The sequence below is a fragment of the Oncorhynchus tshawytscha genome, unplaced genomic scaffold (genome assembly GCF_018296145.1).
Source record: "Oncorhynchus tshawytscha isolate Ot180627B unplaced genomic scaffold, Otsh_v2.0 Un_scaffold_12182_pilon_pilon, whole genome shotgun sequence".
Taxonomy (NCBI): Eukaryota; Metazoa; Chordata; class Actinopteri; order Salmoniformes; family Salmonidae; genus Oncorhynchus; species Oncorhynchus tshawytscha.
Window position 1 is genome coordinate 143,104 of NW_024609822.1, and position 12,107 is coordinate 155,210.

The window sequence follows — 12,107 nt, forward strand, 5'->3', positions numbered from 1 at the left end:
TATGAGATGAGTATGTAAACCAAGTGGCATAGTTAAAGTGGCTAGTGATACATGTATTACATAAGGATGCAGTCGATGATATAGAGTACAGTATATACGTATGCATATGAGATGAATAATGCAGGGTAAGTAACATTATATAAGGTAGCATTGTTTAAAGTGGCTAGTGATATATTTACATCATTTCCCATCAATTCCCATTATTAAAGTGGCTGGAGTTGAGTCAGTGTCAGTGTCAGTGTGTTGGCAGCAGCCACTCAATGTTAGTGGTGGCTGTTTAACAGTCTGATGGCCTTGAGATAGAAGCTGTTTTTCAGTCTCTCGGTCCCAGCTTTGATGCACCTGTACTGACCTCGCCTTCTGGATGATAGCGGGGTGAACAGGCAGTGACTCGGGTGGTTGATGTCCTTGATGATCTTTATGGCCTTCCTGTAACATCGGGTGGTGTAGGTGTCCTGGAGGGCAGGTAGTTTGCCCCCGGTGATGCGTTGTGCAGACCTCACTACCCTCTGGAGAGCCTTACGGTTGAGGGCGGAGCAGTTGCCGTACCAGGCGGTGATACAGCCCGCCAGGATGCTCTCGATTGTGCATCTGTAGAAGTTTGTGAGTGCTTTTGGTGACAAGCCGAATTTCTTCAGCCTCCTGAGGTTGAAGAGGCGCTGCTGCGCCTTCTTCACGATGCTGTCTGTGTGAGTGGACCAATTCAGTTTGTCTGTGATGTGTATGCCGAGGAACTTAAAACTTGCTACCCTCTCCACTACTGTTCCATCGATGTGGATAGGGGGGTGTTCCCTCTGCTGTTTCCTGAAGTCCACAATCTCCTTAGTTTTGTTGTGAGGTTATTTTTGAGTGTGAGGTTATTTTCCTGACACCACACTCCGAGGGCCCTCACCTCCTCCCTGTAGGCCGTCTCGTCGTTGTTGGTAATCAAGCCTACCACTGTTGTGTCATCCGCAAACTTGATGATTGAGTTGGAGGCGTGCGTGGCCACGCAGTCGTGGGTGAACAGGGAGTACAGGAGAGGGCTCAGAACGCACCCTTGTGGGGCCCCAGTGTTGAGGATCAGCGGGGAGGAGATGTTGTTGCCTACCCTCACCACCTGGGGGCGGCCCGTCAGGAAGTCCAGTACCCAGTTGCACAGGGCGGGGTCGAGACCCAGGGTCACGAGCTTGATGACGAGCTTGGAGGGTACTATGGTGTTGAATGCCGAGCTGTAGTCGATGAACAGCATTCTCACATAGGTATTCCTCTTGTCCAGATGGGTTAGGGCAGTGTGCAGTGTGGTTGAGATTGCATCGTCTGTGGACCTATTTGGGCGGTAAGCAAATTGGAGTGGGTCTAGGGTGTCAGGTAGGGTGGAGGTGATATAGTCCTTGACTAGTCTCTCAAAGCACTTCATGATGACGGAAGTGAGTGCTACGGGGCGGTAGTCGTTTAGCTCAGTTACCTTAGCTTTCTTGGGAACAGGAACAATGGTGGCCCTCTTGAAGCATGTGGGAACAGCAGACTGGTATAGGGATTGATTGAATATGTCCGTAAACACACCGGCCAGCTGGTCTGCGCATGCTCTGAGGGCGCGGCTGGGGATGCCGTCTGGGCCTGCAGCCTTGCGAGGGTTAACACGTTTAAATGTCTTACTCACCTCGGCTGCAGTGAAGGAGAGACCGCATGTTTTCGTTGCAGGCCGTGTCAGTGGCACTGTATTGTCCTCAAAGTGGGCATAAAAGTTATTTAGTCTGCCTGGGAGCAAGACATCCTGGTCCGTGACTGGGCTGGATTTCTTCCTGTAGTCCGTGATTGACGGTAGATCCTGCCACATGCCTCTTATGTCTGAGCCGTTGAATTGAGATTCTACTTTGTCTCTGTACTGACGCTTAGCTTGTTTGATAGCCTTGCGGAGGGAATTGCTGCACTGTTTGTGTTCAGTCATGTTACCAGACACCTTGCCCTGATTAAAAGCCGTGGTTCGCGCTTTCAGTTTCACGCGAATGCTGCCATCAATCCACGGTTTCTGGTTAGGGAATGTTTTAATCGTTGCTATGGGAACGACATCTTCAACGCACGTTCTAATGAACTCACACACCGAATCAGCGTATTCGTCAATATTGTTATCTGACGCAATACGAAACATCTCCCAGTCCACGTGATGGAAGCAGTCTTGGAGTGCGGAGTCAGCTTGGTCAGACCAGCGTTGGACAGACCTCAGCGTGGGAGCCTCTTGTTTTAGTTTCTGTCTGTAGGCAGGGATCAACAAAATGGAGTCGTGGTCAGCTTTTCCGAAAGGGGGGCGGGGCAGGGCCTTATGTGCGTCGCGGAAGTTAGAGTAACAATGATCCAAGGTCTTTCCACCCCTGGTTGCGCAATCGATATGCTGATAAAATTTGGGGAGTCTTGTTTTCAGATTATCCTTGTTAAAATCCCCAGCTACAATGAATGCAGCCTCCGGATATATGGTTTCCAGTTTGCAGAGAGTTAAATAAAGTTCGTTCAGAGCCATCGATGTGTCTGCTTGGGGGGGGATATATACGGCTGTGATTATAATCGAAGAGAATTCTCTTGGTAGATAATGCGGTCTACATTTGATTGTGAGGAATTCTAAATCAGGTGAACAGAAGGATTTGAGTTCCTGTATGTTTATTTCATCACACCATGTCACGTTAGCCATAAGGCATATGCCCCCGCCCCTCTTCTTACCAGAAAGATGTTTGTTTCTGTCGGCGCAATGCGTGGAGAAACCCGCTGGCTGCACCGCCTCGGATAGCGTCTCTCCAGTGAGCCATGTTTCCGTGAAGCAAAGAACGTTACAGTCTCTGATGTCCCTCTGGAATGCTACCCTTGCTCGGATTTCATCAACCTTGTTGTCAAGAGACTGGACATTGGCAAGAAGAATGCTAGGGAGTGGTGCATGGTGTGCCCGTCTCCGGAGTCTGACCAGAAGACCGCCTCGTTTCCCTCTTTTTCGCAGTCGTTTTTTTGGGTCGCTGCATGGAATCCACTCCGTTGTCCTGTTTGTAAGGCAGAACACAGGATCCGCGTCGCGAAAAACATATTGGTGTGTTCCATTTGTTTTGTTCAGCATTATTATCAGATTCTCATTAAACCTTATGATAAATGGATTAAAGCAGTCTCGACATGTTGGTGTTTGGCCAGTAGAGATGAGTGTGACTGGGCATCTGGAAATTAGGTTCTGCTCTTCATTTTGGTCAGATAGCAATACTGAATTATGTGCCTGTGCGTGAGTGAATGTCCTGCTGCACACATTCCCCTCTTTCTGGGGCCTAATGACATTATAGAGTTGATGTGTTTAGTGTAATCAGTAGAGATGCAGTAGAGATCTAGCCAGGTCAGGTCAGGTCAGGTTGATATAATCTCAGTGGAATCTTCATTCCTCTAATCTTCTCTCCTGTTCCCACATCCTCTCTTATCCTTATCTACCCCTCTTCTCTCTTCCCCTCTCATCTCGTCCTCTGTTCTTTCATCCTCTCCTGTCTTTTACTCTCGGTCTCCCTCTTAAAACAGCAGTATTTTAAACAGACCCAGGCAGAGTGAATAGAGCAGGAAGTGAAGTACCCTGTTTTTCCTCTGTTAATCATCTCCCAGACTATGCGCTGCTCTACAGAGTGTACGGTGAGTTACATATGGCAGCTGCCTCAGCACAGATCAGCTGTAATAAACCAGGCTCTCGCAGGCCGCCAGCCCCCGCACACAGCGGATCCAGCGGCGCACCGCAAATCAAACCCTTTTGTAGGGTGCAGGCTACATCTCATTCCTGGCCCAGTAAACTGACTGGAAAACGCTGTGGTTTCGCTCTCAGTGTCTATGAGCAGAGTTTCCCCTCAGCACACAGCAAACTCAACTTCTCACTGATGTTTGAGTCAGTGACTCGAAGGAAGAACATTGGTGTTAGGAGTTTTTTCCCCACTGGTTTTAGCCGTTGTTTCAACTGATATTTCACTCAAAAACTGAACGCATCTTCATCATAGAGCACTTTCAGTACAGAGCAAAAACTATCTTGTGACATGCACATTGTTTTGGGAATGTATTAACAGTGGAATAATGAACAAAATATCTAAATATAGTTGAAGTGAAGTGATCCTTTAAGGCTCTTGTTTTTGGGCTTGAATGATGAAATGAACAGCCTCCAGTTGGCATAATGCTTGTGAGCTCAACTGAGGTGAGTAATGTATGAAATGCTACAAATGAGCTCCACTGTGCGAGTATTTCTGGGTAATAGTCTCAAGGGTGCCAAATTGAATGACATTTTGTAAATCTGCAACTCTCTCCAGGGGTTGGGTTGTTGCTCTAGGTCTATCCTTTTCAAGAGCTGCCACATTTCTAACTGACTAAAACAAAGAAGGGTTGTGTGGTTGTGAGGCCGGTTGGACATTCCTGCAGTCAGAATGCCAATTGCATGCTCCCTCAAAACTGAACAAAAATATTAAAACGCAACAATTTCAATGATTTTAATGAGTTACAGTTCATATAAGGAAATCAGTCAATTGAAATACATTTCATTAGGCCCTAATTGGATGGGGCCACAGTGTCTCCTGACCCCTCCTGGCTCAACCTCCAGTATTTATGCTGCAGCAGTTTATGTGTCGGGGGGCTAGGGTCAGTTTGTTATATCTGGAGTACTTCGCCTGTCTTATCCGGTGTCCTGTGTGAATTTAAGTATGCTCTCTCTAATTCTCTCCTTCTTTCTCTCTCTTGGAGGACCTGAGCCCTAGGACCATGCCTCAGGACTACCTGGCATGATGACTCCTTGCTGTCCCCAGTTCACCTGGCCATGCTGCTGCTCCAATTTCAACTGTTCTGCCTGCGGCTATGGAATCCTGACCTGTTTACCGGATGTGCTACCTGTCCCAGACTTGCAGTTTTCAACTCTCTAGAGACAGCATGAGTGGTAGAGATACTCTTAATAATCGGCTATGAAAAGCCAACTGACATTTACTCCTGAGGTGCTGACTTGCTGCACCCTCGACAACTACTGTGATTATTATTATTTGACCATGCTGGTCATTTATGAACATTTGAACATCTTGGCCATGTTCTGTTATAATCTCCACCCGGCACAGCCAGAAGAGGACTGTCTACCCCTCATAGCCTGGTTCCTCTAGGTTTCTTCCTAGGTTTTGGCCTTTCTAGGGAGTTTTTCCTAGCCACTGTGCTTCTACACCTGCATTGCTTGCTGTTTGGGGTGTTAGGCTGGGTTTCTGTACAGCACTTTGAGATATCAGCTGATGTACGAAGGGCTATATAAATCAATTTGATTTTATCTATGGATTTCACATGACTGGGAATACAGATATGCATCTGTTGGTCACAGATACCTTCAAAATAAGGTAGGGGCATGGCTCAGAAAACCAGTCAGTATCTGGTGTGACCACCATTTTCCCTGTGCAGCACAACACATCTCCTTTGCATAGAGTTGATCAGGCTGTTGATTGTGGAATGTTGTTTCACTCCTCTTCAATGGCTGTGTGAAATTGCTGGATATTGGGAGGAACTGAAACACGCTGCCGTACACAGATCCAGGGCATCCCAAACATGCTCAATGGGTGACATGTCTGATGAGTATGCAGGCAATGGAAGAACTGGGACAGTTTCAGTCTTCCAGGAATTGTGTACAGATTCATTTGACATGGGGCCATGCATTATCAAACTGAAACATGAGGTGATGGCGGCAGATGACTGGTACAACAATGGGCCTCAGGATCATCACTGTATCTCTGTGTGTTCAAATTACCATGGATAAAATGCAATTGTTCTTGTCTGTAGTTTATGCCTGCCCATACCATAACCCCTCTGCCACCATGGGACACTGTTCACAAAGTTGACCTAATATTGCCCCTAGCACGAGGTGCACCTGTGTAATGAACATGCTGTTTAATCAGTTTATTGATATGCCACAACAGTCAGGCGGACGGATTATCTTGGCAAAGGCGAAATGCTCACTAACAGGGATCTTTCATTTCAGCTCATGAAACATGAGACCAACACTTTACATGTTGCATTTATATTTTGGTTCAGTATATCCTCACTCTTAATGGAGCAACAGGAGTATATCAGAGAAATAGACTACCATTCAGACAGCCTAACTAACAGTGACTCATCAACAGGATGGGGATTGGTAATAAACCATGTTGACTCTTCCTAATAATCACTGCTTCCCTTTGTTTAATCAGTTGGCTCTTCCTAATAATCAGTCACTTCAAAGACAGAAGGGCACATCACCAGAAGGACAGCCAGAGGGAAGAGAGTTTGGCAACACATTTAGGCTTGGCACAGAAAGGGGAAGAGAGAGAGAGGGAAATGGCAAGAGGGGAGAGGAAAAGGATAAGAAAGGAGAAAAGAGAGAGCGAGATGGGGTAAGGAAGAGAGAACTTTGAAGCAGTGGCAGGATGAATTGACAGCCATCACAACCTGTTGATTAGCCTTAAGACGACACGGCTTCACTAGTACACAGAAAACTGCCAAATAGAGAATACATTATGAGATGTGTTGGCTCTTGGTCCCATATGTGACCTTCAATGGTTGCTGAGGTGCTATTGATTGTCTTTAATGACACAGCTGTGGCAGAGGCAATAGCTCAGTTTGATGAATGAGTGTTTTGTGGTCTTGTAAAACACCCCAGGCTTGACAAGGTGAACACAAAAGGTCACTGTGGCGATTAAAGTTATACACAACATAATGTTTACATCCCATTAGTCCTTTCAAACATGTAGGATAACCTAGGTCTTGGCCTACTTGCTTGATGCACATTCACACATTACATTTATTATCTGTAGCCCAACAACCTGTCATGTGTAGCCCATCAACCTGCCATGTGTAGCCCATCAACCTGCCATGTGTGGCCCATCAACCGGTCATGTGTAGCCCATCAACCGGTCAAGTGTAGCCCAACACCCTGCCATGTGTAGCCCATCAACCTGCCATGTGTAGCCCATCAACCTGCCATGTGTAGCCCATCAACCTGTCATGTGTAGCCCATCAACCTGCCATGTGTAGCCCATCAACCTGCCATGTGTAGTCCATCAACCTGCCATGTGTAGTCCATCAACCTGCCATGTGTAGCCCATCAACCTGCCATGTGTAGCCCACAACCTGCCATGTGTAGCCCATCAACCTGCCATGTGTAGCCCAACAACCTGTCATGTGTAGCCCATCAACCTGCCATGTGTAGCCCATCAACCTGCCATGTGTAGTCCATCAACCTGCCATGTGTAGCCCATCAACCTGCCATGTGTTGCCCATCAACCTGCCATGTGTAGCCCATCAACCTGCCATGTGTAGCTCATCAACCGGTCATGTGTAGCCCATCAACCGGTCATGTGTAGCCCATCAACCTGCCATGTGTAGCCCATCAACCTGCCATGTGTAGCCCATCAACCGGTCATGTGTAGCCCAACAACCTGCCACCTGTAGCCCATCAACCTGCCATGTGTAGCCCATCAACCGGTCATGTGTAGCTCATCAACCGGTCATGTGTAGCCCATCAACCGGTCATGTGTAGCCCATCAACCGGTCATGTGTAGCCCATCAACCTGCCATGTGTAGCCCATCAACCGGTCATCTGTAGCCCATCAACCTGCCATGTGTAGTCCATCAACCGGTCATCTGTAGCCCATCAACCGGTCATGTGTAGCCCATCAACCTGCCATGTGTAGCCCATCAACCGGTCATCTGTAGCCCATCAACCTGCCATGTGTAGCCCATCAACCGGTCATGTGTAGCCCATCAACCGGTCATGTGTAGCCCATCAACCGGTCATGTGTAGCCCATCAACCTGCCATGTGTGGCCAATCAACCGGTCATCTGTAGCCCATCAACCTGCCATGTGTGGCCCATCAACCTGCCATGTGTAGCCCATCAACCTGCCATGTGTAGCCCATCAACCGGTCATCTGTAGCCCATCAACCTGCCATGTGTAGCCCATCAACCTGCCATGTGTAGCCCATCAACCTGCCATCTGTAGCCCATCAACCGGTCATGTGTAGCCCATCAACCTGCCATGTGTAGCCCATCAACCTGCCATGTGTAGCTCATCAACCGGTCATGTGTAGCCCATCAACCGGTCATGTGTAGCCCATCAACCTGCCATGTGTAGCCCATCAACCTGCCATGTGTAGCCCATCAACCGGTCATGTGTAGCCCAACAACCTGCCACCTGTAGCCCATCAACCTGCCATGTGTAGCCCATCAACCGGTCATGTGTAGCTCATCAACCGGTCATGTGTAGCCCATCAACCGGTCATGTGTAGCCCATCAACCGGTCATGTGTAGCCCATCAACCTGCCATGTGTAGCCCATCAACCGGTCATCTGTAGCCCATCAACCTGCCATGTGTAGTCCATCAACCGGTCATCTGTAGCCCATCAACCGGTCATGTGTAGCCCATCAACCTGCCATGTGTAGCCCATCAACCGGTCATCTGTAGCCCATCAACCTGCCATGTGTAGCCCATCAACCGGTCATGTGTAGCCCATCAACCGGTCATGTGTAGCCCATCAACCGGTCATGTGTAGCCCATCAACCTGCCATGTGTGGCCAATCAACCGGTCATCTGTAGCCCATCAACCTGCCATGTGTAGCCCATCAACCTGCCATGTGTAGCCCATCAACCTGCCATGTGTAGCCCATCAACCGGTCATCTGTAGCCCATCAACCTGCCATGTGTAGCCCATCAACCTGCCATGTGTAGCCCATCAACCTGCCATCTGTAGCCCATCAACCGGTCATGTGTAGCCCATCAACCTGCCATGTGTAGCCCATCAACCTGCCATGTGTAGCTCATCAACCGGTCATGTGTAGCCCATCAACCGGTCATGTGTAGCCCATCAACCTGCCATGTGTAGCCCATCAACCTGCCATGTGTAGCCCATCAACCGGTCATGTGTAGCCCAACAACCTGCCACCTGTAGCCCATCAACCTGCCATGTGTAGCCCATCAACCGGTCATGTGTAGCTCATCAACCGGTCATGTGTAGCCCATCAACCTGCCATGTGTAGCCCATCAACCGGTCATCTGTAGCCCATCAACCTGCCATGTGTAGCCCATCAACCGGTCATGTGTAGCCCATCAACCGGTCATGTGTAGCCCATCAACCGGTCATGTGTAGCCCATCAACCTGTCATGTGTAGTCCATCAACCTGTCATGTGTAGTCCATCAACCTGTCATGTGTAGTCCATCAACCTGTCATCTGTAGCCCATCAACCTGCCATGTGTAGCCCATCAACCTGCCATGTGTAGCCCATCAACCGGTCATGTGTAGCCCATCAACCTGCCATGTGTAGCCAAACAACATATATATATGTTGTTGAATAATAATAGCCTAACAAACTAGCAATTTACTGAGATAAAATAATAAAGTGACCTAATGTTATTGTTTACAAATAATGGCTATCATAGCATAATGCTCAGGTGCATTTACCTTGAATGCGATGTCATAAAACTCGCTGCTGTTGCTGAGTGAGGGTCTGCTCGGATGAACCATACCGTTCGCCTGCACCACGCTCCCCGTCCCTGCGGTGCTCTTCCCAGTTTCCCCCTTCTGGTTTCCGGTGGGGATGCCTGTCGTCGGGCTGCTGTTGGCGTTTTTGCCCTTACCCGCCTTTTTGCGGGACATTGTTTTCACTCCAAACAGTTTATAGTTTTTGAGAAAGTGTGACGTCTGAGAGAGTGGCGCGAAATATTTGAGCGCTCGCGGACGATAAACAAGATTAATTATTGGTTTTTGTTTTAGAAGTTGTGCAGTGGAACTGAAATAAAAAACATCTCCGGTTTCACCTGCACGTTGAAATCATGGCTAGCGACACTTTTCTCATGTTACAATACAACGAGTGAACGGTTCGAATTGCGTCTTCTCTCTGTAGAGCAGAAACCACACTTCTAGGCTACCTCCCGAAACACAGGTGAACTGCGCTCTTGTCCTTGTTCCGGTCCCTCCTGCTTTTGCATTGCCAATGGTGAGACTGGGATTTCAGAAGCCTTTTTTTCCAATAGCCACAGGCAGCCGGCGTTTCAAGCAACGCACTAACAAACCCCACCTTTTGAGCGTGTGCGGTGAGCGAGAAGATAAGCGACGTTTTGAGCGCTGCTGGACAACATTTCGCGAGTTGCTTGTGGGAATTCTGAAAGACTTTCAAAGGAACACTGCATTTGAACAGCCATTCAGCACCATGGAAAGCGCCCGCTGCCCTTTCAAATAAATCCACCGGCTTTCTGGAAAGTGGAGCAATACTGAGCTGTTTAGGCTAAAACAGTATCCGTTTCTGAAAACAAACAATTATTATTAAATATCTTTCAAACTCATAGTTTTTCCTGGTATGCGCCCGTTAAGTGGCCAATTGTTGTTATGAGTCAGTAAAGTAGACCTACCAGTTCTTGGGATTACAAGAGTAATAATTTTAAAATGTTCATCAAGAATCAATCAGTTAACTATGCACACATGCCCTTATGCCAGTGAGTGAATAATCATTATTGTTCTTGTTGTTCTGGGCTATCGAGGTTCGTTACCACAGCCACAAAGTCAAATTGGCAATAGGCCTATCGTAAAAATGGTATTTTGGTATTTTTGGTCTTAATTAAAGGTTCGGGTTAGGTTTAAAATCAGATTTTAAGAAGATACATTTAGAAATAGGCGAGGTAGGGCCATAATTATGACTTCATGGCTGTGGTAACTACCAGCTGGCTGTAGCCTACATTTCTTGAATGGAAAGGAACTTGCTTTAACACTGCACATGCGCAGCACGGTGATCTAATCTCGAAGTGATTCAAAGTTCATTAGTCTATGGCTATTCAACATGAATGCATATGTAAACTCACAAATCAAAGTGGTACCCATTTGCTGTGTTTCCTATGTTAATAACCAACACAACGTTTTGAATAAGCAGACACACATTTCGCAGGTATTTTCTTTACTCAAAAACCAAGATAACGTGATCCACAGACCTAAATTCATCCCGAATAGGAGAATTTAATTAGTGCTCAACGTTTACCTGCACACCAGCCATGCTATTTCAACATCAACTGTGTTCAGACTGTATCCTAGATTACCACGCAGAGCCATGGATCTGTTAACCACGTTATATCTGCATGATAACTTAATACAGTTGGAACAATGAAGACTGCACCTGATAAACTATGATTGTATTGTTGATTGGTCATTAGAATCAGTCTATTGAAGTTTTACAGTGATTTGAATGTGATTTTAGTAAAGCGCCACCAGAGGGAGCTACAGGCCAGACATTACATTTGGAATTGGAAAGGCAAAAGAATGAGCGTTCAATTAGCATGTTCATGTTCACTTTATTTTAATTTCACATTAATAATGTTTAGTATTTTTGTTGATGTTGCTCCAGGCATCACACTGTTAAAACAATGGGAAAGCTAATGGCATATCACAGACAAATGAACAGGCCCATCTACTGTAGATGCTTTTACTGGACAACTTTTATTTGAATTGCTTTTAAATCTTATTAACACTTTGTTCTAGCTAGCTATCTGTGTAGGTAGCTATTGAGTAAACACAATGTTTACAATCCATGCAGGTGATTGAGTGCTTTTTTTTTTACCTCCGTTACTTTGTTTTTATATGTTTTCTTTGAATTACTTAGCTCAGTTCAAAAAGGTGATCTGTCTGTCTCCACACACACAGGCAGACAGGCAAGCAGACAGACAGAGACAGACAGACAGACAGACAGACAGACAGACAGACAGACAGACAGACAGACAGACAGACAGACAGACAGACAGACAGACAGACAGACAGACAGTGTCTTTAGACCGTGTTACTCCAGTACTCATAGAAATAAAGAAATAATGTTCATACTCCTTATGGACTCAGGAGACATTTTATTGGTCAAACCAGTGAGTTGACCCTGCTGCCCAACTCAACGGTCTAGTGAGAGGGACGAGAGGGACTGTCTGGACGCACAAGGACAGCTGGCAGCCCAGGCCCACCTCTCCTTGGCCTCAAAACTGCTGTCTGTCAGCATTTTTAGACCTCTACCCTCCCTTGCTCCAACACACCACCCTCTCCCTCCCCCCACCACCACTACCTCAGAGAGGGGGACAGAGCCAGAGGCCTCTCCCTGGGACCACATC

At 47.1% G+C, this 12,107-nt stretch overlaps 1 protein-coding gene across 1 annotated transcript in view; it reads right to left on the reverse strand.

Moving 5' to 3' along the window:
• LOC112226262 (ras-related protein Rab-26-like) overlaps positions 1-10,236 on the reverse strand; it is a 103,727-nt gene extending 93,491 nt beyond the window's left edge. The window contains exon 1 of the mRNA XM_024390635.2: positions 9,433-10,236. Within this exon, the coding sequence (XP_024246403.2) occupies positions 9,433-9,627 (195 nt within the window). The 5' untranslated portion in view covers positions 9,628-10,236. The remainder of the gene's footprint in view (positions 1-9,432) is intronic.
• Positions 10,237-12,107: the final 1,871 nt, after the last annotated feature.